Source organism: Sphaerodactylus townsendi, linkage group LG08, assembly GCF_021028975.2.
Source record: "Sphaerodactylus townsendi isolate TG3544 linkage group LG08, MPM_Stown_v2.3, whole genome shotgun sequence".
Lineage (NCBI taxonomy): Eukaryota > Metazoa > Chordata > Lepidosauria > Squamata > Sphaerodactylidae > Sphaerodactylus > Sphaerodactylus townsendi.
The window spans coordinates 60,783,965-60,811,778 of NC_059432.1; the positions used below are offsets into that span (position 1 = coordinate 60,783,965).

General features: G+C 50.0%; 1 protein-coding gene across 1 annotated transcript; it reads left to right on the forward strand.

The window, feature by feature from the left end:
* Nucleotides 1-27,814, forward strand: LOC125437976 (ras-related protein Rab-11A). The gene is made up of 5 exons (XM_048506089.1): nucleotides 1-156; nucleotides 12,667-12,862; nucleotides 15,327-15,520; nucleotides 21,302-21,382; nucleotides 27,065-27,814. Exons 1-5 carry the CDS (start codon nucleotides 114-116, stop codon nucleotides 27,202-27,204), a joined length of 654 nt encoding a protein of 217 aa, XP_048362046.1. The 5' UTR covers nucleotides 1-113; the 3' UTR covers nucleotides 27,205-27,814.

Genomic DNA, 27,814 nt, shown 5'->3' on the forward strand with positions numbered 1-27,814 from the left:
GGGCCGGCCGGTGGGCGGGGCCGAGGAGGAGGTGGAGGAAGAAGCCGCAGGAGCAGGGAGGGGCCGCGCTGGTCGGTCGGTTCCTGGGCAGAAGCGGCGACGGCGGCGTCACCATGGGGGGCTCCCGAGACGACGAGTACGACTATCTCTTCAAAGGTGGGCCTCGAAGAGGGGCGAGGGGGTGGGGGGGCTCCCCTCAGAAACCCTCCTCAGAAACCCCCAGGCGGGTGGGGGGTCACCACAGGAAAGTCCCTGACCCCGTTCCGGCCCCTCCCCTCGTGACAGCTCTCCTCCCTCCTCTAAACCCAGGTAGACACCCCCCCTCCATACGGGGAGGGGCCGTAGAGGTAACTTTCGGTCACAAATCGCAAAGCCCCTCCCCCAAGCTAGGCTCCACCCCCAAGTAGGCCCCGCCCTCTTTCCTGCCCTGGACTCACCTCCGATGCTAGCGTCTTCTCCAAACAGCTTAGGCGTGCTCCCTTCCCTGTATCCTCCCAACGACAAACTTGTGAGGTAGGCTCGGCTCAGGGAAGGGGGTGAATCCAAGGGCACCTTGCCAGCGTCCGTGCTAGATTCTAGGCAGAGCCCAGGCGGATGTGCTGGACTTCACCCTGGCTTCCTTCCTTTAATTCTCCTGTTTCCTGTGCTGGGCTTAGTCTCTCACTCTTAGTAACCTACCTTGCAGGGTTGTTGTGAGGGTAGACTCGGAAGAGGAGGAATTTGGATTTATCCCCTCCTTTTTCTTTCTTGTAAGGAGTCTCAAAACGGCTTACAAACTCCTTTTCCCTCCCGCTCCCCACAACAGACCCCTTGTGAGGTCGGTGGGGCTGAGAGCGTTCTGAACCGACTGTGACTGGCCCCAAGATCTGGACTATAGGAGCGGGGAAACAAATCCATTTCTCCAGATTAAGAGTGCCGCGTATGTGGAGGAGTAGGGGAATCAAACCTGGTTCTCCAGATCAGAGTCCACCGGTCTTAACCACTACACCGCACGGGAGAATGGTGTCATGAGCCACTTTGAGTCCCCATTGGGGAGAAAAACAGGGAATGAATGAAGGAAATGACGGAGCACTTGACACTGTAGTGATGCTCATAGGAAAGATCCCCCAGTTCCTTTTCTCTCCCGCCCTCCTTATCTTTTCCTGCACCTACCTCTTCCCCATGAGAGCTCACCTGGGGTGGGGGCTAAGATGGGAAACCGAGATCCCACTTCTCTCTTGCTGTGTGAAATGAATAGGCAGCTGCCCTGTGCAGACTTACCTGCAAGTAACCCTTTAAACATGGTGCTGCTTAACTTCTGCCTGGTGGGCTGTTCACCACAGACTGACCCCCTGGTTTGGCTGGCTTTGGTCAGACGTGGGATTTTATTCCCCTTTCTTGGAATCCGTAGATGGGCTGTGGTGCCTAGCAGGTATGAAGGCACACACTTAGGATGCCTTCATAATATAGTAATACAAGTGTAGCTGATATGTGTGTGGCAAGACCTGCTTTTCTGGCTGGATAAGGCCAGGGTCCACCTAACCCAGGGGTCTTCAAACTACGGCCCTCCAGATGTTCAGAGACTACAATTCCCATGAGCCCTACCACTTGGCCATGCTGGCAGGGGCTGATGGGAATTGTTGTCCATGAACATCTGGAGGGCCATAGTTTGAAGACCCCTGACCTAATCCTTTGGAGAGCTGCAGTGGCTGGCATGCGCCGTGCCAAGCCTCAAAAACATGAAAGTGCCTTTCAGTGAACCTCGCTATTGGTCCTTTAAGGTCAGGATAGTCCGTGGTCTCAGGTCTTTCACATCAGCTGCTCTGTGGTCTCAGGTCTTTCACATCACCTACTTGGTCCCTTTAACGGGAGGTGCTGGGGATGGACCATCTGTATGCCAAGCAGTGGCTCTGCCTCTGATCTGTGACCCCTTCCCCATCTGAAGACCCTTTATGACAAACCTGGTGGGTTTGCTACCAGTCTAGAACTGACAAGCCAGAAGTGTTATCAGATGAAAAAGAAGAAGAAGAGTTTGGATTTATATCCCCCCTTTCTCTCCTGCAGGAGACTCAAAGGGGCTGACAATCTCCTTGCCCTTCCCCCCTCACAACAAACACCCTGTGAGGTAGGTGGGGCTGAGAGTGCTAAATATAAGCTGCATCTAGCCCGAAGTAAGACAGCTAGCAAAGTTTTTTTTAGTTTACAGGCTAAGCTGAATGCCCCAGACTAAGGCTCCAGAACACAGGCGGCAAAGCGGGGAATGAAGACATCCGGTTCCTGAAAATAAGACATAGCACATCTTTGGGAGCAAAAATTAATATAAGAAACTGTCTTATATTCGGGGAAACATGGTAGGTACAGTCCTTGGTCAGTGGACTTGGGTAGCTGGGTTGCAAGTTGTACAGCCCTGTCCTAGGTGGGCTACCAGAAGGGAGCATGCTGCCTTCTGACCACCCCATCCACCATATGGAAGGAAATTCATGAGACTCCACAGAGACTCTAGAACTTAAAATCTTTCCCTGCTCTAGTCAAGAGTCTAGTGTGTCCCCACTGAGTAGAGAAACTGGATTCTCAGGGCTGGGTGGGATGCAAAACCTGTGAGCCTTTAAACCGTATTTGTTCAATGTAAGGATGCAAAAAGCAGTCCTGTTGGTTTAGGCCAGTGGTCTGCAACCTGCGGCTCTCCAGATGTTCATGGACTACAATTCCCATCAGTTCCCATCATGGACTACAAATCCCATCAGTCCAGGGGCTGATGGGATTTGTAGTCCATGAACATCTGGAGAGCTGCAGGTTGCAGACCCCTGATTAGGGCAAAGGAAGGTGTCTGGCACACATTTCTGGTTTCTGACTGCGAGCAGACTGCTGCCTGTGCTAAGCTTGCAGGCATAAAAATGTTCCCCCAGAGGTCTTCTCCTGTTGAGTGTTCCCAGGTTTAGAGCCTGCATCTGAAAATGGAGGTTTATTTATTTATTTATTTATATTTTAGATTTCTAGGCCGCCTCTTCCCCGAAAGGTTCCATTTACAGTCGGGTCTTGTGATGAATGGAAAATGTAGATCCCGGCCTCTGTGTGCAGTGAGAATCCAATTGCAGAAATATTGGGAAATTCCCACCCACACACATCTCTACCATTCCTTATACTAGTCTGTCTTCTGCCTCTGTTTCAGCTTTTTCACCCTGCTCACTTTTCCAAGTTTGGCATTAAAAAAACACCTTATAGAACAGTAGTCCTCAAGAAACTTTGGGGTTCAGAGGGTGGTGGCTGCCTGAGAGTTAGACTAGCTCAGGTCCCACCTAGTTGAAGCAGACAGGTTAATTTGAATTCCCTCTTTAGAGATTTGGCGGTAGAGCTGGTCCAAATCCTCGTTCCTCCAGATACAGTGCCCAACCTCCTACCACTGCCGCTCAGCAAATAGCATACATTTTGGGGCTACAGTGGTGTAGGAGGTTAAGAGCTCGTATATCTAATCTGGAGGAACCGGGTTTGATTCCCAGCTCTGTCAGCCTGCCTGTGGAGGCTTATCTGGGGAATTCAGATTAGCCTGTACACTCCCACACACGCCAGCTGGGTGACCTTGGGCTAGTCACAGCTTCTCGGAGCTCTCTCAGCCCCACCTACCTCACAGGGGGTTTGTTGTGAGGGGGGAAGGGCAAGGAGATTGTCAGCCCCTTTGAGTCTCCTACAGGAGAGAAAGGGGGGATAGAAATCCAAACTCTCCTTCTACAATCCATAACCCTAAAGGAGTGAACGCTGGTGCTGGCAGGGTCTAGAGCAGAACCTTTGAGAAAGCATCCATCTTTCAGTGCATAGCTGACTCAATAGAGTATCCTGCCCCACCCACCTAACAGAGTGTTTGTTTTGGGGGAGGAGGGAAAGGAGATTGTAAGACCCTTTTCCTTACAGGAGAGAAAGGGGATATTAATCCAACTACCGGTACTTCTTCTCCTTTAGTATGCCACCCAGAAAGCATTACACTCAGCAAATAACAACTTATTTGCAATCGCTGGTCCAAAAGTGTATGGCTGACCTTGATCAGAGCAGAGCCTTTTCGGTTGTGGCCCCAGCCTGGTGAAATGCTCTGTGTAATAAGAGCAGGGCCCTGCAGAATTCATCCCAATTGGGATGTAAAATGGAGCTGTTCCTACAGAAAGCCATGGTTTCTATCCATCTAAGCTGGCCTCTCTTTCCTTTCCTTTACCTCTCCCTTTCCCTTTTTTTTCTTCTTCTCTTTCCTTTCCATCTTTTTGTTTGGTTTTCTTTAATAATCCAGCTAATGAGATTTAGATGTAGCCTATTCCACCCTCCACTGGGTTTATTTATGGCACTGTAGTTTATAGCTTTTATAGGTTATTATGTTGGTTTTAATGAAAGTATAAATGTTGTAAGCAGTTCTGAGCTTGTTTATGACCGGGAGAGCGGTCCAGAAATCTAATAATAAATAAATAAATAAGCCCGTTCCCTGGGAATTTGCTCCCAAGCTCCCAGGTCTTTAGATGCCTTCACAGTAATTCCCTCTGGCACCTCTGCTCTGCAGCAGTGGCGTAGGAGCAGCAGTGACGTAGGAGGTTAAGAGCTCGTGTATCTAATCTGGAGGAACCAGGTTTGATTCCCAGCTCTGCCGCCTGAGCTGTGGAGGCTTATCTGGAGAATTCAGATTAGCCTGGGCACTCCCACACACGCCAGCTGGGTGACCTTGGGCTAGTCACAGCTTCTCGGAGCTCTCTCAGCCCCACCCACCTCACAGGGTGTTTGTTGTGAGGGGGGAAGGGCAAGGAGATTGTAAGCCCCTTTGTAAGTCTCCTGCTGGAGAGAAAGGGGGGATATAAATCCAAACTCTTCTTCTTCTTCTTTAAAGTACTTTTCGTTGCAGCGGCTGGTGTATTTGGAAGGGAACTTTTCGTCCATATTTGTACAGTCCCTGTCACAGTGATGGCGTGGTCTTGTGAATTGGACCCCAAGCCACCACTGTAGTAAATAACACTCTGAGATATTTACTCAGTGAGTAGCCTACTTTAATCTTACGGAGTGATGGAGACTCCTGAAACATGCCCGTTGTGTAGAAGAGGATTCTCCGGGCTGCCCGCAGCTTGTGTGTGTTTTGGTTTGTTTGGGTCTTGTGTGAAATCTGGCGCTTTGGCGAATTACCGCATTCCTTGCTTTCGGTGGCTTTTACACTGTGGTTCTCTCCCTCTGCCCTCTGCATTTTTGTTTTAAAAAAATTAAAAGAAGAGATTATTTAGAGGAAGTGGTTAATACAAGTGAGCTCCCAAAGGCACCTAGTGGGCCACTGCGAGTAGCAGAGTGCTGGACTAGATGGACTCTGGTCTGATCCAGCAGACTTGTTCTTATGTTCTTATGTTCTAAATGATGGTCTTTAGTCAGCTGGGAAATCTGAACCTCAGCATCACATTTTTAGCATTTTGTTGAAGGGAGGTGGATGTCATCCCCTCCCAGGCAGAGAACACGCCACATTTTTAAATCTGGAAACTTGTTTATCGCTCTCGCCTGTTTTTGAAAGGTGCTGCGGGCGCAGTTCTGGCTCTTATCTCACAAAGGAATGTGATCGCTGTTTCCTTGTCAGCCGGGCTGAGAGGTGGCGGCTGAGGCAGCTTCCCTAGAAACTGCTGAGTGCGGAGAGACGTCATTAACAGGATCCTGAACAAAGATCGATTGGCGGCGGCACCGGCAAGGGCAAGCGGTGCCTTTGTGGCAGGGCCGCGCAGCACGGTCCTCCTCGCCGGGCCGCCGTTCCAGGGAAGTCGTTTGAGGCCCGAGGAAATGTTATTGCAGGTCCTGGTTTTGCGGCACAAGCTTGTTTCCCCTCCTCTGGCAACCTCCTCTTGCTCTTCCTGCCTTGTTACCGCATAATCGTTAGCACATAGGTGTCAAACTCGTGGCTCTCCGATGTTATGGACTACAGTTCCCATCATCCCCTGCCAGCATGGTGTTGGTAGGGGATGATGGGAACTGTAGTCCATAACATCTGGAGGGCCGCGAGTTTGACACCTGTGCATTAGCAGCTCATTTAGAGGACCGCCACAGCCTCCCTCCGGTGGGATTTGCTTGCCTTCCTTCCGTCCATGTGGGCTTTTCAGTGGCGTATCCCCCTCTCCAAAATCTGGGCTGGAATGCAGGGCAGTTCATTGCCCAGATAACGAATGCGTCGTCATCTGGATGGGAAGGTTGCGCAAGTGGACAAATCTGGGCTAAGAGAGGCTGAAAACCTCAAACTGTCCTCGGGAGGGATTTCTCGGACTTGGGCGCGGCATTCCTTCCGAAGGCAATGTGGAGTCCCCAGCCAGGCCTACGTTCTCAACAGCGGTTTCCGTTGTCCCATTAGCTGGCATCGTCATTTGTTGCACTGCCTCATGGCGGAGCCCCACCAACCCCAGAAAAGACCAGTCTGGCTAGAATTTCCCCCCAGGAAGTATTGGACACTCTGCTACTTCCCTTCCTTATTCCCCAGCTTGCCCGGCACCCTTCCGTAAACCCTCTCTGCGCTATCAGCATCTGGTCCATTCTGTGCTGTTTGCCTTTTCAAGTTTGAAAGGCCCTGCATCACTGGCTATTTATGCGTGAAGCAGGGGTGTCGAGCTTATTTGTTGTGAGAAGAGTTGAAGAAGAAGAAGAAGAAGAAGAAGAGTTTGGATTTATGTCCCCCCTTTCTCTCCTGCAGGAGACTTACAAAGGGGCTTACAATCTCCTTGCCCTTCCCCCCTCACAACAAACACCCTGTGAGGTAGGTGGGGCTGAGAGAGCTCCGAGAAGCTGTGACTAGCCCAAGGTCACCCAGCTGGCGTGTGTGGGAGTGCACAGGCTAACCTGAATTCCCCAGATAAGCCTCCACAGCTCAAGCGGCAGAGCTGGGAATCAAACTCCAGATTAGAGTGCACCTGCTCTTAACCACTACGCCTTCTGCTCCTACTGCTTGAGAATGGGGTGGGTGCCTGGACTGGCCAGCTGGCTTCTGGTTCCCCAAACCAAATCGGGAGCATGGTGGGTGGGTGCCTGGACTTATGAAACTGCAGCAGGCTTACCAGACCTGATCAGGAGTGTGGGGTGGGTGGGTGCGTTGTCTCAGCTGGCTCATGGGCCTGATAAGCCCTCTCAAGGGGCTGGATCCGGCCCCTGCACCGCTTGTTTGATTCCCCTGGTGTAAAGTACCATCAAGTAGTTGCCAACGTATGGTGACCCTGCAGGGATTTTGAAGCAAGGAATGAATGGAGGTGATTTGCCGTGGATGGTGTCCCATACAAGGAGCAGCAGTGGCGTAGGAGGTTAAGAGCCCGTGTATCTAATCTGGAGGAACCGGGTTTGATTCCCAGCTCTGCCGCCTGAGCTTTGGAGGCTTATCTGCGGAATTCAGATTCGCCTGTACACTCCCACACACGCCAGCTGGGTGACCTTGGGCTAGTCACAGCTTCTCGGAGCTCTCTCAGCCCCACCCACCTCACAGGGTGTTTGTTGTGAGCGGGGAAGGGCAAGGAGATTGTCAGCCCCTTTGAGTCTCCTGCAGGAGAGAAAGGGGGGATATAAATCCAAACTCTTCTTCTTCTAACCAGGAAGTCACTCATCCTGCATCGTTTTGCTACAGTAGCCCCATAAGGTTGGCAGGTATTACCCTGAAATTGCTGTTGGGGGGTTGTTTGTAAAGGAGAAGGTGTGCTTGGGGCGGAGGCAGGATTTTTTATGCATATTGAGGCATTCCATGGAAAATAGTTAGATTTGAGTCCTGAAGCATCTCAGAGGTCAGCAAGATATATAGGTATATTGAAAATAAAAACACCTTATCCACTTAGCCATTATATTCCAGCAGCTTCCCCCGTCCCCCGCTGCTTCAAGTTGGTAACCCACCTTGAATAGCGTGCTTGCTCAGACATTCAAAATGCAAGTTATTTTTGCCGTTTGAAAGTCGAACGAATCAATGCCTCTCTGTCTTGACCAGGGGTCTGCAACCTGCGGCTCTCCAGATGTTCATGGACTACAATTCCTATCAGCCCCTGCCAGCATGACTCTTCTAGTTCCATCCTCTTTTCCGTCCTCACCTTCCCATGGCCATGCCGGCAGGGGCTGATGTGATTTGTAGCCCATGAACATCTGGAGAGCCGCAGGTTGCAGACCCCTGGTCTTGACTTTTCTTCAATTCAACTTGTCTCCTGCCCTACCCCAGCCAAAGGTTGGACTCAGTGCAGCTCATGGCATGCAAAAAAATACAATATTTGACACATAATATGCATAATCAGTAGTATAAACTTATATCAGTAAAACAGCAAAATTATTCCTGTCTTTCCAACGGGCCGCGTCCGGCATAGACAACCACATGTTCGGCTCTTACCGTGTTTCCCCCAAAATAAGACAGGGTCTTATATTAATTTTTGCTCCAAAAGATGCATTAGGGCTTATTTTAATGGGATGTCTTTCCCCCCTATGATTTTGCGCCCCCCACGTGACCAGATCAGCTGTGCTGGGCAATCTGGAATTAGGGCTTATTTTTTGGAGTAGAGTTTATATTTCAAGCAATCTCCAAAAATCCAGACAAATCATGCTAGGGCTTATTTTGGGAGGTAGGTCTTATTTTCGGGGAAACGGTATTTTTGAGTTTATCCAATAAAAGGGGGGGGGGGAGGAACAGAGGGGGAAAAACAGAGATAGAAAGACAGATCGATGGGAACAAGGAAAAAGGACCGGGAAGGGGTCGGTTCTGAATCGCCCCTGGCGAGTAGCTCTTGGCTGGGCTCGGCTCGGCTTTGTACCCAGCCTGGTGCTGAGGAGCGGCCGTTCTTGCAGAGTCCTGTTCAAGTACTTATCTTCCACCTCAACCATTTGCAGATCTCTGGCTTGCACGGCCGGGCCCTGATTTGACTGACAGCTTGTCACCTTGGCTCGCTCTTGGAACTGACTGGCGACAGAACAAAGAGGCCTTTGAAGACCTGGCAGACATTAGTGCCAACCTCGACCTTCACATTGTTTTTATAGCCTTCTCCCAGCCCCGGATCCTGATTCGAATCATGATGCTGGCCAAACACAGTCTGTGTGGCCAAGTGGTCCAGTGTGGCGTAGTTGCTTAGAGGGTCAGACGAGGTTCTGGGAGAGCCGGGTTCAAATCCCTGTTCTATGCACGGAAGCTTCAGGCAGTTACACACTCTCACACTAACCTACCTCGCAGGGTCGTTGTGAGGATGAAATGAAGGAGAGGATAATGTCAGCCCTTTTGGATCCCCACTAGCTGGTCTTGTCAAGCGCAAACAAACCCCAGAAGCACATTAACAGTTGAGCTGAAAGAGCCGCAGCGCTGAAGCGGCACCTGCAGCAGAAATCTGGGAATCCTTCCCAGAGTGCTGGAGTATTTCTCGATATATCTGCCACAAGCGCTTTGAAACAAATTGGCCGCCGTTATCAGTCCCGCATCTGATGTGTGTTTTTCTCCTGATGTAAAATCGCCCATCCCTGGATGATCCCAAATGCTTTTTTTTTGGTGTAATTTTTGAGCCAGCTGATTACGTCGGGAATTCCTTTGCCTTTGGAGGTTGCGGAGAATCCCAAAGTAGATCTCTCCCCCCCTCCCACCCGCAATTGCTCAATCCTTGTAGCTGGTTAATTGATGTTTTCCTTCCAGTTTTCTTACTTAACAGTACCAACTGTAAGAATAAGTAGGCCTTGTTTCACGGGGTCCTTTCTCCTGTTTGTTGCGCGCATGCAAAAACGCGTAGCCTTTCTTTTTGAAACAAGATCTTGTCTTCATGGAGCACAGGAAATCTTTGTTGTTCAGAATGGGCACCATTTCATGTGACTTAGCGCTTTAAAAACCCCTCTGCCCCGTCCCTTAGGAAGCTGCATCATCTTTACAATTCAGCAGTGGCGTAGGAGGTTAAGAGCTCGTGTATCTAATCTGGAGGAACCGGGTTTGATTCCCAGCTCTGCCGCCTGAGCTGTGGAGGCTGATCTGGGGAATTCAGATTAGCCTGTACACTCCCACACACGCCAGCTGGGTGACCTTGGGGTAGTCACCGTTCTTCTGAGCTCTCTCAGCCCCACCTACCTCACAGGGTGTCTGTTGTGAGGGGGGAAGGGCAAGGAGATTGTCAGCCCCTTTGAGTCTCCTATAGGAGAGAAAGGGGGAATATAAATCCAAACTCTTCTTCTTCTCTTCTTGGCATCCGATGCCCTTTTTCTTTGCCCACGATCAAACCAATGAATATTTTCCATTGGTACTTAATTCTCTGAGAAGTACCTGAAGTGTCCCGTCAAGTCACGGCAGACTTCTGGCGGCCCCACGGTGTTTTTGAAGCAAGAGGTGGTTTGCCATTTCCTGCCTGTGCACAGAGAGTTTGGTCTTCCGGGGGGGGGGGTGTCCTCTGCCCTGGGCCAACCCTGCTTCTGATAACTGGTATGATCTAGCTTGGCTGAGAACAGAGGCGTAGCTCCAGGGGGGCAAGGGGGTGTGCGACGCACTGAGCATGCGCCCCTGTGGGGGTGTGGCGGGGCGGAGGACGCACCAGTGCACCGGGCACTATTTATTTATTTATTTATTTATTTATTTATTTATTTATTTATTTATTTATTTTTGGGTTTTATATACCGCCCTACCCCCAGAGGGCTCTGAGCGGTTTTCCCCTTGCTACGCCTCTGGCTGGGAATGATTGGTGGTAAAAAGCACTGTCAGGTTGCAGCTGACGTTTCCCAGGCAAGGCATGTTTATTTTTCTACATGTTGTACTGCCCCTCCCCTCTGGGGCTCCGGGTGGCTTGCCATTGCCTGCCTCCTTGTTGCAACCCTGGACTTCCTCAGCGGTCCCCCATCCAAGGACTGACCAGGGCCGACCCAGCTTAGCTTCCGAAATGTGATGAGATCAAGCTAGCCTGGGTTATCCAGGGTAGGGCACACATGAACAAAGGTGGATGGCCGTTGCATAGCAAACCTGGGCTTCCTTGGTGGTCTCTGATCCAAGTACTAACCAGGGTTGACCCGGCTTCTGAGATCTGACCAGACTGGGGCTGTGTGGCCATCCAGAGTCTGCAAGCGGTACACACAGCTGAACCAACCCTTCCTGCTCATCTGTAAGACCAGCTCTGCGGCACTTACCCGCTTGACGCCAGACAGGCATCTTTGGCACAGGGTGTAAACAGAGGCTTAATCCTTTGAAACTCTGCAGAAAAACGAGGGCAGGGGGAAGCCAGTCTGGGCCGGGGGATTCCCTTCGCTTCCGAAGTGGCGGCAGGGCCCTGTGTGAACCTGCCGCATTACAGCTGTCAACCCAAAGGAACTAGTGGTAATTGAATTACTGTCAGGACTCTGAAGCGCTTAATTAAATCGGCATGCAGATGCTTCCTTTCTTTTACATGATGCCGGCTCTGTCCTCAAGAAGGAGCGTTTGCACTCAAGTGAGAGAAAGAGGAACGCCGCCTGCGATGGCGGCACCTTGCTGGGTGGTGGACCGGTTTTCGGTTGATGTGCTGAACCAGTTGGAATAGTTTTGCAATTTGATTGCGACGCGGCGTCGCTAGAAGAGGGGGTCCCAGCCTTTTTGGGCTTGTGGGCGCCTTTGGTATTCTGACACAGGGCAGCCAGCACAACGTCCGCAGCCCCCACACTCTTTCTAAAAATGCTTGGTGGGAACCCCCAAAAGGAGTTAGTGGGTGCCACGTTGGGGACCTCACCCTAGAATACAAGATGTCGTTTTGAAGCTCAGATCATGTAGAAAATGTTGACAGAGAGAAATTGTTCTCTCTTTCTCACAATACTAGAACCAGGGGGCATCCATTGAAAATACTGGGGGAAAGAATTAGGACTAATAAAAGGAAACACTTCTTCACGCAACGTGTGATTGGTGTTTGGAATATGCTGCCACAGGAGGTGGTGATGGCCACTAACCTGGATAGCTTTCAAAGGGGCTTGGACAGATTTATGGAGGAGAAGTCGATTTATGGCTACCAATCTGATCCTCTTTGATCTGAGATTGCAATGTTTTAACAGTCCAGGTGCTCGGAGCACAACAGAGCCGCAGAAGGCCATTGCTTTCACCTCCTGCATGACTTACTGCAAAGTAGCAGAGCTGGACTAGATGGACTCTGGTCTGATCCAGCTGGCTTGTTCTTATGTTCTTATCATGTGTGCACTCTGCATTATTTGTTGGCTATAATTTTGTAGAGGTTTTATGAAGTTGTCGCTTAAAATTCAGCCTTGGTGGTCACAGTCCCAAGGCAGAGGGGCGCATCTTGGCCAGTGTGCCCGTACATCTCCCCAGCCTGTGTTTTCCGCGCCCCTCTAACTGTGACCTCCTCCACACACACTGGCATCTTAGTGAAACAACAGCAGCACAGGCTGGAGAAGCGGCCTGTTCCCTTCAGGCTGAAAACGGCCTGGTGGGAACTACACTTCCCAGGAGACCTTGGGGCTCGCAAGATCTCCTGGAAAGTGTTCCCACCAGGCCATTTTCAGCCTGAAGGGAACAGGCCGCTTCTCCAGCCTGCACTGTTTCCACCTCCCAGACGCGTGCCCGATGCAACACGCCCCCCCACGTTCCCCCGATAGCTCTGCCTCTGTCCCAAGGTAACCCCTTCCTCCTGCCCCAGGCGATAGTCTGTTTGTTGCCTGTTTCCCCTCCTTAATAGGGGGCTGTGGTGACTCAAGCAAGGCTTTGGTAGAACAGACTTGTCACTAGTCTCTCTCTGTAATCTTTTTCAGTTGTCCTCATTGGGGACTCCGGGGTGGGCAAGAGCAACCTCCTCTCCCGCTTCACCCGCAACGAGTTCAACCTGGAAAGCAAGAGCACCATCGGCGTGGAGTTTGCAACACGGAGCATTCAGGTGGACGGCAAGACGATAAAGGCTCAGATATGGGACACGGCCGGGCAGGAGCGGTACCGGGCGATAACCTCAGCGTAAGTGACCCCCCCCCTCTCCCCTTGGGACTGTGGCAGTTGCACGCTCGAGTGCCGCCGGTGTCTCCTGGCTTTGTTCCGCGTGCCCTGCGGATGTGGATCGAATGAGGATAGAAGGTTGGACAGGGTTCCGTTTCAGATTGACCAATGAGCACCGTCCAGAGGGTTGCCTGCTCTAGCTTGGTGAATCCCTCTATATCTCTCAGACCATATTAGGATTTGACTCCTTTTCTGGTCTCTCAATATTTCTTCCTATTTTTTTGGCACTTCATAGAACACTATAAGTTTAGCATGGACGGCCCCTCTCACCGTTTCCAGCACAGTCTACTGTCTCTCTTCCAGGTTTTGCAGGCACTTAGTTGGGGATAATTAGGAAAGGAATTGAGAATAAAACTGCAAAAATTGTCATGCCCTTATATAAAGCCGTGGTGCGACCGCACTTGGAGTACTGTGTTCAGTTCTGGTCGCCACATCTCAAAAAGGATATTGAAGAGATAGAAAAAGTGCAGAGAAGGGCAACAAGGATGATTGAGGGACTGGAGCACCTTCCTTATGAGGAGAGGCTGCAGCGTTTGGGACTCTTTAGTTTGGAGAGGAGACGTCTGAGGGGGGATAGGATTGAAGTCTATAAAATTAAGCATGGGTTAGAAAATGTTGACAAAGAGGAATTTTTCTCTCTTTCTCACAATACTAGAACCAGGGGGCATCCATTGAAAATGCTGGGGGGAAGAATTAGGACTAATAAAAGGAAACACTTCTTCACATAACGTGTGATTGGTGTTTGGAATATGCTGCCACGGGAGGTGGTGATGGCCACTAACCTGGATAGCTTTAAAAGGGGCTTGGACAGATTTATGGAGGAGAAGTCGATTTATGGCTCCCAATCTTGATCCTCTTTGATCTGAGATTGCAAATGCCTTAACAGTCCAGGTGCTCGGGAGCATCAGCCACAGAAGGCCATTGCTTTCACCTCCTGCATGTGAGCTCCCAATGGCACTGGTGGGCCACTGCGAGTAGCAGAGAGCTGGACTAGATGGATTATGGTCTGCTCCAGCTGGCTTGTTCTTATGTTCTAGTTCAGACTCTTAAAGGTCCAGTGACAACCAGTCACTCTCAGCCCCCTTTCACGCCCCCTCCTTCCTCAACTGGCCTCTCATTTTAAAGAAACACACACACACAACATTTGAAATCATTACAGATACCCTCTGCATCTCTTTCCTGCAGGGGAACTGATCCCTGTTGTCCACAGACCAGTTGAAATTTTGGGAGAACTCCAGGCTTAACCTGGATGGTGACGACAGCTAAGCGGCTAAGAGGGCCTCCTCAATGCCCAAAGCTGGGTCAGCGAGGCCGGCCAGAGAGGGGGTTTGCTTGCAGCTGACCCGTAACAGTGAAATTTGTTTCCCCTCGAGATTTGCTGAATGCTCGAAGCGTCTTTCTGAAATAGATCTCTGATGCTTTAATCACAGAGGTGCAAATAATAGTCGCCATGTGGAAAGGGCTTAACGCTGCACATTTATAAAGATTGTCCATTGTTCCTTGGCATTAGGGAAACTCATGAATGCAGCCACAGTGGCAAAATCAGAGCCAGCGTAGTATAGTGGTTAGGGCGTCAGACTAGAACATAATAAGAACATAAGAACTAGCCTGCTGGATCAGACCAGAGTCCATCTAGTCCAGCACTCTGCTACTCGCAGTGGCCCACCAGGTGCCTTTGGGAGCTCACATGCAGGAGGTGAAAGCAATGGCCTTCTGCTGCTGCAGCTCTTGAGCACCTGGTCTGCTAAGGCATTTGCAATCTGAGATCAAGGCAGTTCAAGATTGGTAGCCATAGATCGACTTCTCCTCCATAAATCTAGGTACCGGGGTGGCCAACTTACGGCACTCCAGATGTTCATGGACTACAATTCCCATCAGCCAATTGGCCATGCTGGCAGGGGCTGATGGGAATTGTAGTTCATGAACATCTGGAGCGCTGTAGGTTGGTCACCCCTGGCTAGGATCTGGGAGGCTCTGGTTCAAAGTCCCACTCTGCTGTGGGAGCTTCCTGGGTGACCCGGGTCCTGTCACGTTCAGCCTAGCCTACTTCTCAGGATTGTTGTAAGGATACAATGGAGGACAGTGACGTAAGCCACTTAAAGACCCCATTGGGGAGAAAGGTAGGGTCAAAATGAAACAAATACTGAAAAACTCAAATTACTTTGATGTTTTTGAGAAGCCGCGTGACGCAGGTTGGTAGCAGAGAATCTGTTGTGGAGGCGATTCCTGGAGCAGCTTCCCCGGGCACCCAGCCACTTATCAATGGGGTTACCTACGCGGCTGGACAGTGTGTGAACACTTCCCCCCCCCCGGGGCAGCCATTCGAGGCTGGGCTGCCCTACAGTTTAATTGCCTCCCAACTGCTAGTTGTGCTTGTCACATGCACTGGAGGGTGCTTACTTGTGGCCTGCCCTTCTGCCCGCAGCTATTACCGCGGCGCTGTGGGGGCCTTGCTAGTGTACGATATCGCCAAACACCTCACCTACGAGAACGTGGAGCGGTGGCTGAAAGAGCTGCGAGACCATGCTGACAGCAACATCGTCATCATGCTGGTGGGCAACAAGAGCGACCTGCGCCACTTGCGCGCCGTTCCCACGGATGAGGCCCGAGCATTTGCAGGTCAGTGGGATGGGGGGGGGAGGGAGAAACTGGTCTGTTGCTGCATGTTGCCGTGCTGCCGCCTGAACTACTTGAGCAGATGTTGGTTTGTTGCCTTTTGTGCACCTAAAATCACAAGTGAACTTATTTCAATCCACATTTACTTAACTTCAGTGGGATCATTGTAGCTGGCGTAGTTTGCTTCTGCCCAGTCTTTCTTTCTTTCTTTCTTTCTTTCTTTCTTTCTTTCTTTCTTTCTCCTATGCCTCTTTTATCTTTTTCTCTCCCTTTCTTCTCCCCCTTTTCTCCTTTTTTCTTTTTGTGTTTTCTTGGCGGCTGTTTCTTATGCTCTTTGTTCACCGTGACCTGGCTAGTACAAACTTGTCAGATTTTGGAACCGGAGCAGGGTTGGCCCTGGTCAGTCCTTGGATGGGAGACTTCTGCGGAAATGCAGGGTTGTTGTGCGGAGGCAGTTAATGGCAAACCACCTCTGAACATCTCTTACTGTGAAACCCCACAGGGTCCCCATAAATTGCCTGCAACTTCACAGCACTTCACGCACACATTTCCTTCTTTTGTCGCCAGGGCCATTATGACCAAATGTGGTCGCTTCCGAACCCCCCTGTGTTTGTCCGCCGCTACTACTTACCCAAAACACTGTTGGGTCTCGAACCTTGAAGCAATAAACAGACTTTGTGTAGCTGATCAGCAGCGTTCATTGATAGGCATCGAAGCACCCAGCTTGACAACTGAATCCGGCTTTTGCTGTCCCCTTTATTCCAATGTTAGTCCCCCCTCCCATTTTTCCAGGAAATGTGAGAAAGTTAGTTTGGAGCTGAGGCGCTCCAAGGTCAGCAACAGAGAGAGATAAAGCCACCTGGCCTCCTGCCCCCACAGGACAATGAAAACTATTCTGTTTCCCATGAGACCGAAGTGTCAGGGGAAAGCCTAGTTATCTACTCAGTGTGTGAAGCCATAAAGTAAAGATCAAGGAAAGAATGTCCCAGAATGGCAGTGGTAACCTACCGCAGGCTGGTTAGGTTACATAAATCTTGTAGCAATTACATTGAGCTGGGAACGCATCTCAATCACCTAGGCTCATTCCGCACATGCAGAATAATGCACTTTCAAGCTGCTTTCAGGGCTCTTTGAAGCTGTGCGGAATGGCAAAAACAGTTGTGAAAGCAGCTTGAAAGTGCATTATTTTGCGTGTGCGGAATGAGCCCTAGATACAATCCCCCTGACAAACACTTTCTCAATATGAGGACAATCCTATCCCAGTGTCTGATCAGAAGGGATCTTTGCACTTGAAGTGGGACGAGGCTGAAATGTTCAGCCAGCGGCTTCTGGTTTTACTGGGCTGTCAGACTTGCTGTAGATGAAGCCACTTCATGTATTTGTGTATGTTCCTACATCTGCTCGTTGCTAGATGAAGCTAGAGAATGCTAGCATTGGATGCCTTTCTCCCTCTTTCCTACCCTTCTTCCCTGCCCTTATTCACTGGTTGGCAGCCTAGAGCTCTCTGCTTCTTGATCCACTTTTTCTGGCCCTCTATGGATGTATTTTAGTGCAATGTATATACAGCTGAAGAAGTGAGTGGGGGTGTGTGTGTGCCATACTGAACATCAGCTAAGCCCTTTTTAATTAAGTGAGCACATCCCCCCATCACACACGCTCAGAGTTCAGGCGCAATTAACATGGGGAGCTGTCTGCGGTGACCTTTAACTGTCAACCTGTTAATAAATTTGGAAAGTTTTCCCCGGCAGGGTTTGTTCCCTGCTGGAACGTTGTGGAAATGCTTGATTTATGCCACGGGCACTCAAGGCAAGAAGGGGCGGCAGAGGAAAGGAAGGGGTCTTGCTCTTGGTGGAGACCCCTTCCACCCTCTCTCGATTCCTGACAGATCTTGACCCGAAGAGTCGTTTAGCAGCGGCTGCCAGAATTCCTCAATTCCTTTGACTTTTTAAAAAGTTTGGATGTGCAGAGTGGAAACTGGTGAAATAGACCCAAGTTCCTGTCATGTGACGGATGAGCAATCCCCATGAAGTAGGGGAAAGGGAGGCTGTACAGAAAGAGACCTTTGAACTTTGTGCTTGAGAACAAAGTCGCCTTAGCTGGAAAAAATAGCGATGCTTAAAAGATCTACGGCTGTGGTGGCGAACCTGTGGCACTCCAGATGGACTACAATTCCCATCATCCCCAGCCAGCATGGCCACTGCTGGCAGGGGCTGATGGGAATTGTAGTCCATGAACATCTGGAGTGCCATAGGTTCGCCACCACTGACCTACGGTAAGAGACCTGCTTTGGGTGGGGGTGGGGGGGACGAACGTATAGTGCAGTGGTGGCGAACCTTTGACACTCCAGATGTTATGGACTAAAATTCCCATCAGCCCCTGCCAGCATGGCCAATTCTGGCAGGGGCTGATGGGAATTGTAGTCCACAACATCTGGAGTGCCAAAGGTTCGCCACCACGGGTATAGTGGGTCCAGTTTTAGAAAGAACAGTGTGTAGCTGAAAAACTAGCAGAATGGCAAAGTTCTGGCTTTCAGCAGAAATTCGCAATTTAGAAGCCACTTCCTGCAACTCAGCCTGCAAATCCATTGGGAGTGAGAAGGAAATGGGCGGGCCTTTGGAGAGAGGTCACTGTGCTGCTTGGCAAAACGGTAAACATGTGAATGGGGTGATTAGAAGTACTTCAATTTTACTGTGTCCTGGGTGGCCTGATTTAGCCTGACCAGCAGTGGTGTCGTGGTTAAGAGCAGGCACACTCTGATCTGGAGGAACTGGGTTTGATTCCCCGCTCTGCCACCTGAGCTGTGGAGGCTTAGCTGGGGAATTCAGATTAGCCTGTGCACTCCCACACACGCCAGCTGGGTGGCCTTGGGCCAGTCACAGCTCTTCTGAGCTCTCTCAGCCCCACCCACCTCACAGGGTGTTTGTTGTTGTTGGGAGAAACAACACCTGGTGTGTGTTTTTCCCTTGCACAACGAGCAGAGCAGCACAGAGGCTGAACACAGGGAAGTTTACCTGGGCACACACGCGTGGCTGAGCTTGGTAGAGAGCTTCAGACATAAAAGAAAGTCAGAGTTGTTTGTAGTTTCTAATCTAATAAAAAGAGTATTTATTAGTGAACTCCATTCTGGATAGAAAGGTGGAGAGAGAGGTTCACTAACTATTCTATTCTAGCTGGATGGAGACGGATGTGTAGGAGACACATCCTCTCCCTAGGCATGGTGAAAGTAAGATGGAGAGTTCTGAGTAGAAGGCGGAAGCAAGGGAGGAAGTCCCTAAGAGTATCAGTCTACTTCAAAGGATAGGACCAGCATGATAGAGTAAAGGTGACAAATTCCTAGGTCCCTTTCTAGTCACTGGCTATCTAGTAAAAAAACCCTCTATAGGTTGAGGCAGGAAACAGCGTTAAGTCCCTTTCTTCCAACAGTTGTGAGGAGGGGAAGGGAAAGGAGGTTGAAAGCCCCTTTGAGTCTCCTACAGGAGAGAAAGGGGGGATATAAATCCAACTCTTCTTCTTGCCAAATCTTGGAAGCTAAGACGAGTCAGCCCTGGTCACTACTTCGACGGCAGGCCTCCAAGGAGATCAGTGTTTGCTGTACAGAGGCAGGTGGTGGCAAACCACCTCTGTTCATCTCTTGCCCTGAAACTTGTCCCCACAAGTTGTCCGGGACTTGATGCAAACCCAGCCTATCCTCATCAGAGCTTGGAAGCTGAACAGGGTGGGCCCTCGCTAATACTTGGATGGAAGACCACCAAGGAAGTCTGGGGTTGTTACGCAGAGCCAGGCAATGGCAAACCACCTCTTTATGTCTTTTGCCCTGCCTGGTATGGCCCAGTCCAGCCCGTGCATGTCAGACCTTGGAAGCCAAGTAGGGTCGGCTCTGGTTAATACTTGGATGGGTGACCGCTGGAGAAGTCCAGGGTCACTAGGTTGAAGCAGGGGTAGGATTCTGTTCACCTTTTGCCTTGAACATCCTGCAGGGGTGCTGTAAGAAAGCTTTGACTTGATGGGGATGAATTAAAAAATGCTAAATTTAGCAGGGGGGGGGGGGGGTGGGCCCCGTCCCCTGGCTTTGAAGACCCGGAGGGCGGGTCTCCAGAGGGGAAATGGGGCTGGGCGGAATCGGTCAGGGCCGGCCCTTATAGAGGACAAGTCATTTATAGGCATGTTGGTCCACAAGGAGAGTCTGAAAAGCCAAGTGCCCAGCTGGTGTCTTCTTTATCGGCACCAGCCCAGTGACCCGTGGTAGGGTGTGAGCTTTTGAAGAAGAAGAAGAAGAAGAAGAAGAAGAAGAAGAAGAAGAAGAAGGAGGAGGAGGAGGAGGAGGAGGAGGAGGAGGAGGAGGAGGAGGAGGAGGAGGAGGAGGAGGAGGAGGAGGAGGAGGAGGAAGAGGAGGAGGAGGAGGAGGAGGAGGAGGAGGAGGAGGAGTTTGAATTTATATCCCCCCTTTCTCTCCTGCAGGAGACTCAAAGGGGCTGACAATCTCCTTGCCCTTCCCCCCTCACAACAAACACCCTGTGAGGTGGGTGGGGCTGAGAGAGCTCCGAGAAGCTGTGACTAGCCCAAGGTCACCCAGCTGGCGTGTGTGGGAGTGTACAGGCTAATCTGAATTCCCCAGATAAGCCTCCACAGCTCAGGCGGCAGAGCTGGGAATCAAACCCGGTTCCTCCAGATTAGATACACGAGCTCTTAACCTCCTACGCCACTGCTGCTCCTTTTGAGTTCTTCAGAACACGTGTGTTGCAATAAAAAGAGAAATCCATAGATGTAACATATGGTTTTAAATGTAATACTTTAATAATAGTGTATAACCACTGTCTAATACCTAATGCCAATAAAGGTTATTGTGATTGTGAATTGTGAATAAAAAGAGAAGGGGAAAAGGCAGATTTATCGAGGCGTAAGTCCACCTCATGCCAGAAAATGGTGGATTTGCTGACAGGCAATGAAGAATCCACTTTCAGGTTGCTGCAGGGAGGGGACATCAAGGCAAGAGGCAAGAAGCCCAGAGTGGCAGAAGGCAAAAGGTGGCCCCCTAGTTGGGGTTCCTGTCTGCATGGCCCGGAGGCATGGGGTTTGTGTGCTTGGAGCAGATAATCACAAGGCTCAACCTGAGTTCAAGGAGAAGAAGAGGAGTTTGGATTTATATCCCCCCTTTCTCTCCTGCAGGAGACTCAAAGGGGCTGACAATCTCCTTGCCCTTCCCCCCTCACAACAAACACCCTGTGAGGTAGGTGGGGCTGAGAGAGCTCCGAGAAGCTGTGACTAGCCCAAGGTCACCCGGCTGGCATGTGTACAGGCTAATCTGTGTACAGGCTAATCTGCAGTGCATAACCTCTTGTCTTGGGAGGGAAGCTTTCATGGGATGAGGTTACTTGAAAAGAGTGCCTTTCATGGTCCCGTTGACCATCTGGGCTACCCTGGCAGGAGGAACGGAGAGCCCCCCCAACCATTCCATCTCTGAAGAAACCACCTGGAAGAATAAGAAGTTGAATTCATCCACCTTTCTCTCCTGCAGGAGACTCAAAGGGGCTTACAATCTCCTTTCCCTTCCCCTCTCACAACAAATACCCTGTGCAGTGGGTGGGGCTGAGAGAGCGCCGAAGAACTCTGACTAGCCCAGGGTCACCCATCTGGCATGTGTGCACAAGCTAATCTGGTTCACCAGATAAGCCCCCACAGCTCAAGTGGGGAATCAAACCCGGTTCCTCCAGATTAGAGCGCACCTGCTCTTAACCACTGCGCCACACTGGAACTAACTGCATCTCGTTCTCCTTTTCCTCACAGAAAAGAACGGCCTCTCATTTATTGAGACCTCTGCTTTGGACTCGACGAATGTCGAAGCTGCCTTTCAGACCATTTTGACAGGTGAGTCGGCTGGGGCTCTTACTGAGGGTGCTGGGCCAGAGAGCCAGACGGAGCCCCTGCTTGGACGCCAGGATGGCTGCGAGCAGTCAGCCCTGGAGACAAACAGGAGATGCTGTGAGCTTGGAGGTCAACGGCCCGCTGCTCTGGGAGACAGGATTCTGGGGACTAAAAGAAGAAGGAGAGTTGGATTTATATCCCCCCTTTCTCTCCTGTAAGGAGACTCAAAGGGGCTTACAAACTCCTTGCCCTTCCCCCCTCACAACAAACACCCTGTGCTGAGAGAGCTCCGTAGAGCTGTGACTAGCCCAAGGTCACCCAGCTGGAATGTAGGAGTGTACAGGTTGATTGAATTCCCCAGATAAGCCTCCACAGGCGGCAGAGCAGGGGATGAAGAAGAAGAAGAAGAGTTTAGATTTATATCCCCCCTTTCTCTCCTTGTAGGAGACTCAAAGGGGCTTACAATCTCCTTGCCCTTCCCCCCTCACAACAAACACCCTGTGAGGTAGGTGGGGCTGAGAGAGCTGTGACTAGCCCAAGGTCACCCAGCTGGCGTGTGTGGGAGTGTACAGGCTAACCTGAATTCCCCAGATAAGCCTCCACAGCTCAGGCAGCAGAGCTGGGAATCAAACCCGGTTCCTCCAGATTAGAGTTCACCTGCTCTTAACCACCACGCCACTGCTGCTGCTGAAATAGCAATGTAAAATTTCTTTGTGTTTTAAAAACACTGGCCATGGTCAGGACAGGATTGTCGTGGTATTTGTCTTGGGGGGAATATGTAGGCAGTATTGCTTTTTATTTTTAAATTCTGCATCATTACAGTCCTGCCTTTATCAGGTCTAAACTGGATTAAATTCAGAATGCCAAAGAAACAAACAAACTACGCATGACTTAGTACCAATGTGCAACTTGCCAAATGGATGAAAACTGAACGAACTAGTAACTTTGAAATCATAATTGCCAACAGGAGGCTCAGCGTACGATACTGAACGATTCGGATTTTTCCGGTAGAGGATACAGGGATAAAAATAGTCAACTGAGGTCAAATGAGGGAGATTTTGATTTTTACCTGCGCTGACTTTTCTCTCTGTAGAGCCAGTATTATATTGGCCTCTGTTTTTAGAGTAACTTCGTTACTAGTGTTTCTTCTTACGCTGAAGAGTGTCGCTGATCTGTTCTGGTAACATATCGTGATTATACATTATATATGTATTGCATTATCCGTCTGCAAAATTGCCCACCAAAAATCCATGCCGTGTCATTTGAACAACAGCAACAACCAAACAAAGATTGGCATTTCTTTGACCAATGAATGAAGAGGGCATATAACGGGTGTCAGACATGCAGCCGAGGGGCCAAATCCGGCCTGCTAACTACCTCCGGCATGGGCATAGGTGTCAAACTCGCAGCCCTCTAGATGTTATGGACTACAGTCCCCATCATTCCCTGCCAGCATGATGCTGGCAGGGGATGATGGGAACTGTAGTCCATACCATCTGGAGGGCCGTAAGTTTGACACCCAGTGGTTAAGAGCAGGTGGGTTATAAATCCTCCTTCTTTCGTGATTTGCCTCTACTTGAAGGAAGCTTCAGCGATTTTCGTTGTGATTCGAAGATAGAGATTGGCAATGGCTGCTGTGAGTGGGATCTTGTCACTTGTGAATCTCTTCCCAGTAATTTAATCAATCCACATCTCCGTAGATATTTTATGCTTGCTCGGCTAAATGTGTTACCGACTGCCCAAACAAGAGGCAGATATCATGGCATCCCACAGGAGAACAGGACTTGTTCCTGTGCAGCGGACCTACCCGAAACAACTGAACACGTGCTCCTTCATTGTAAAGATTTGGCAGTCTATCGGTTGCTTTTTCTCGAGGCCATCTTGAAGAAATTTTCAGTGAGATCAGACAAGGAAATAGTTTCATACCTGCTTAGTGACCATCATCCCCACACTACTGAATCAGTTGCCAGGTTTTTAACAAAGGCACTTGGATCAAGAGTGAAACCTTTGCGTAAATTTTAGTCAATTGGTTTTAACATAATTTGTATTTTACCCTTTTTATATGCCATTAAAGGTTTTGTATTTGTATTTGTATTTGAATCTCTTCCCATCAATCTGCCCTTTAAAGACTGTTCTTGATACTTCACGCCTCCACCCCCCATGATTTTCCAAGTATGTCCTGCAGGCAGACAGCGGTATTGGCTACCAGATGCACTTTCCAACTCTCATAGCTTGAGAGTGCATGGGCAGTGTTTCCTAAAATTGCCAAAGCTGGGGGGTGGGGAGGGTGTAGCTGGGTCAGACTAAACCAGTGGTGGCGAACCTATGGCACGGGTGCCAGAGGTGGCACTCAGAGCCCTCTCTGTGGGCATGCACAGAGTGCCCCTCCCCCTCACATCTAGGCTGGCCTGGGCCTCTGGGCTCGATTATTAGCATTAAACCTAAGACCTAGTTTTGGGGAAGCAGCGTAGGTAACCCTGTTGAGCGCTGTTAAACCCCACTGATTTTCATGCGAAGAACTAAAGCGCGATCCTTTACCTGGGAGTAAGCTCGGCTGCTAACAATGGGGCTTGCTTCTGAGTGAACCCTCCTAGGGTCGTGATTCACCTGTTGGAAGAGTTGCACGGTTGCTTCAAAGCAAAGCCACCGACTACCACCAAGCTTACTCCTGAGTAATGAACGCCTTGGAGCCAACCATTTTTTCTGAACTAAAACCTCAGAATTCAGGTTAAATTGCCGTGTTGGCACCTTGCAATAAATAAGTGGGTTTTGGGTTGTAATTTGGGCACTCGGTCTCGAAAAGGTTCGCCGTCACTGGACTAAACCATGCAAAACCCAACAAGCATGGCCCAATTCTTGCAAAACGAGAGTACGTGGGACCTTTTTTTTTTTACAATTCTGGTTGCAGAATCCAGCTGTTCTTGCAGAATTTGGTGGTCCAGGGTCATCCCCCAGCCATCCCTGCCAGTTGACAGGAGTCGCCCCTTTAGAGACTGCCAGTGGGGTTCCCTTGCAGCCTCCTCTGCCGGGCCGGGCCGGGCCTTTCCCGGCTGCATCGGCTGGCACCCACTGTTTCTGAGTGGGAGGGAACCCATGCCTTTCCAACACTACTCCGCTGCTATTTCTCTCTCCTCCCACCCCGTGATCAGCCCAGAGCGGCTGGCTCTCGAGCTTTACACTCCAGGATTGCGCAATTTTCCGGTGTGGAAACACGGCTTTTCCTGCCCGGTCTGTAGGTTGCATTTGCCTTTGAAAAGGGTGTGTTGCTTGCATATGGGGTGAGGCGATTGGGAGGCGCAGGCGCTTCCTTCCTTCTCCCTTTGACTTAAAAACAAAAACAAAAAAACCCCCCTCCTACCCCATCTTTCCCTTTCCTGAACAGCGATTTTGTGTGTGTGTGTGTATATGTATAAAAGCAGAGTAGACTAGAAGAGACAGCTTCTCAGTTGCTTTTGATGAATGAGTTTACTAACTATAAAGGGAGGGTTACATGGAGATAAAATAAGAAATCCTTTCTTTCCTGTTACACGTCTACATTACTGCAAGGTTGGTTACCTCTTGCTGCCTAAGGAGCAGCAGTGGCATAGGAGGTTAAGAGCTCGTGTGTCTAATCTGGAGGAACCGGGTTTGATTCCCCGCTCTGCCGCCTGAGCTGTGGAGGCTTAGCTGGGGAATCCAGATTAGCCTGTACACTCCCACACATGCCAGCTGGGTGACCTTGGGCTAGTCACAGCTTTTCAGAGCTCTCTCAGCCCCACCCACCTCACAGGGTGTTTGTTGTGAGGGGGGAAGGGCAAGGAGATTGTAAGCCCCTTTGAGTCTCCTGCAGGAGAGAAAGGGGGGATATAAATCCAAACTCCTCCTCCTCCTCCTCCTCCTCCTCCTCCTCCTCCTCCTCCCCCTCTTCTTCTTCTTCTTCTTCTTCTTCTTCTTCTTCTTCTTCTTCTTCTTCTTCTTCTTCTTCTTCTTCTTCTTCTTCTTCTTCTTCTTCTTCTTCTTCTTCTTCTTCTTCTATCTCACGTCTCACATGATGTCTCTCCCTCTTGTCTCCTCTCTGGTGTCGTGTCTGCTCAAAACAGAGTTAACTTTATAACTTCAGATGTACCGTGTTTCCCCGAAAATAAGACAGCGTCTTATATTAATGTTTGCTCCCAAAGATGCGCTATGTCTTCTTTTCAGGGGATGTCTTATTTTTCCGCTCCACAGCTGCATGCTCTGGTGTTCTGTTCAACAGGCATGCTTCCAAACAAAAACTTTGCTACGTCTTACTTTCGGGGGATGTTTTATAATTAGCACTTCAGCAGAACCTCTACTACGTCTTATTCTCGGGGGATGTCTTATTTTCGGAGAAACAGGGTACGTGCTCACTAACGTGTAAGCATCGGCTGTCTGACTGACCAATAGCTAATCCATAGTTCAGGTCATAAACAGTGACTTCAGCAACTTGTTTACATACAAACAGTTAACCCTTTGTGTTGTCGAAGGCTTTCACGGCCGGAATCACTGGGGTGCTGTGTGGTTTCCGGGCTGTATGGCCGTGTTCTAGCAGCATTCTCTCCTGACGTTTCGCCTGCTTCTGTGGCTGGCATCTTCAGAGGATCTGATAGTAGGAATGGAAAGCAAGTGGAGTATATATATATATCTGTTGGAGTGTCCAGGGTGGGTGAAGAAACATTGTCTGCGAGTAACAAAGAAGGCAACCAGGTCAATAGTTGAGGGCATCTGAATAGAAGTATGAGTAACAATGAAGTCTATAGCATGGGAGTGACAATGGAGATAGCAAGGTCACTGGTGGGAGCATCTGAATAGAAGTATCCTGGCCTTTGTTTCCTTTGTCATGGTGGTGAAGAAGAGGAGGAGGGTTGGATTTACACCCCGCCTTTCTCTCCTGCTTCGACTCTCAGGGCTTACAAACCTCTTTCCCTTCCTCTCCCCACATAAACGCCTTGAGAGGTAGGTGGGGCTGAGAGAGTTTGGAGAGAGCCCAAGGTCACTCCGCAGGCTTCATGTGGAGGAGCGGGGGAACAAATCCAGTTCGCCAGGTCAGAGCCCGCCACTCATGTGGAGGAGTGGGGAATCCAAGAGTTGGCCGCTCTTAACCACTACACCGTGCTGGGTAGCCAGTGGCTGGGGAGAAAGGAGAAGGAAGCCCGGAAAACAGTAACGGGGTAGGAGCCCTCCACATGTTGTTGCTGATTTAATTCAGTTTATATTAGCAATTGGGTGAGTTAACTAACCCTGCACAAATCACTGGCCAGATATCATCAGCATATATAAAAGAGTAAGGCTATCCAGAAGAAGAAGAGTTGGATTTATATCCCCCCTTTCTCTCCTGCAAGGAGACTCAAGGGGGCTTACAAACTCCTTTCCCTTCTCCCCTCACAACAAACACCCTGTGAGGTAGGTGGGGCTGAGAGAGCTCCGAAAAGCTGTGACTAGCCCAAGGTCACCCAGCTGGCATGTGTTGGAGCGTACAGGATAATCTGAATTCCCCAGATAAGCCTCCACAGCTCAGGTGGCTGAGCAGGGAATCAAACCCGGTTCCTCCAGATTAGAGTGCACCTGCTCTTAACAACGACATCACACTGGTGTAGAGCGTGAAGGATAATAATGTGCTGCATAAATGCCCCGGCATCCTGATCCTGGGTCCACAGTAAAGCCTCCTTATTTCCTCTCTCCCTCCAGAGATCTACCGCATCGTGTCTCAGAAGCAAATGTCCGACAGACCTGGGAACGACATGTCTCCGAGCAACAACGTGGTCCCGATCCATGTCCCCCCGACCACAGAAAACAAACCAAAGATGCAGTGCTGTCAAAATATATAACGCGTTTCTTTCCCGTATAATAATTACCCACCCACCCCCCGTTTCACTATGGAAGTAGATCTTTGGGTTCATGTTGGTATTCCTTTGCTCCTCCCTCCCCCAAATTGAATTAAGTTTGTCTGATTCTTTCACTGGAGTTCTCCACGTCTTAACTCTTTAATTTCCATGTTACGAATCCTTCGTCGTTTGCATGTGGCTGCAGCATTATGGAAATGTTAGTCTGGCAAGGCAGACATCAGGACGGATTCCCTTTCCCAGCGTTTTGGCCGATCTAGCAGAGAACTGAGGTGAGCCGCCCCTTTCCACCTTTTGCGGCTCAGAGCGGGAATTGCAACACTCCAGAAAATGTGAGTTGACTGCCCCTGAGAATTTAAAAACAACAACACTTTTATCCACTGAACCTCTATACTGAATCTCTCTGGAGGGACAGGCCGTGCACAGCTTCCCACTGGTGAATGTATCTGCCCTGCGAAGGTCAGTCTAGCGGAGCAGAGTCCCAAACCTTCAGGACTGAGGAAACCGCCTCCCCCCACCCCCGTGTCTCTTCACTGACCCGGTTGCTTTTTGAAAATGCCTTATGAAAGCAACATAAGTGGCGTGTGATTTATTT

Coding starts and splice junctions, on each gene's coding strand:
- LOC125437976 (XM_048506089.1), top strand. CDS start 114: ATGGGGGGCTCCCGAGACGACGAGTACGACTATCTCTTCAAAG. Junction 12,863..15,326: donor TACCGGGCGATAACCTCAGC/GTAAGTGACCCC, acceptor TTCTGCCCGCAG/CTATTACCGCGGCGCTGTGG. Junction 15,521..21,301: donor TGAGGCCCGAGCATTTGCAG/GTCAGTGGGATG, acceptor TTTTCCTCACAG/AAAAGAACGGCCTCTCATTT.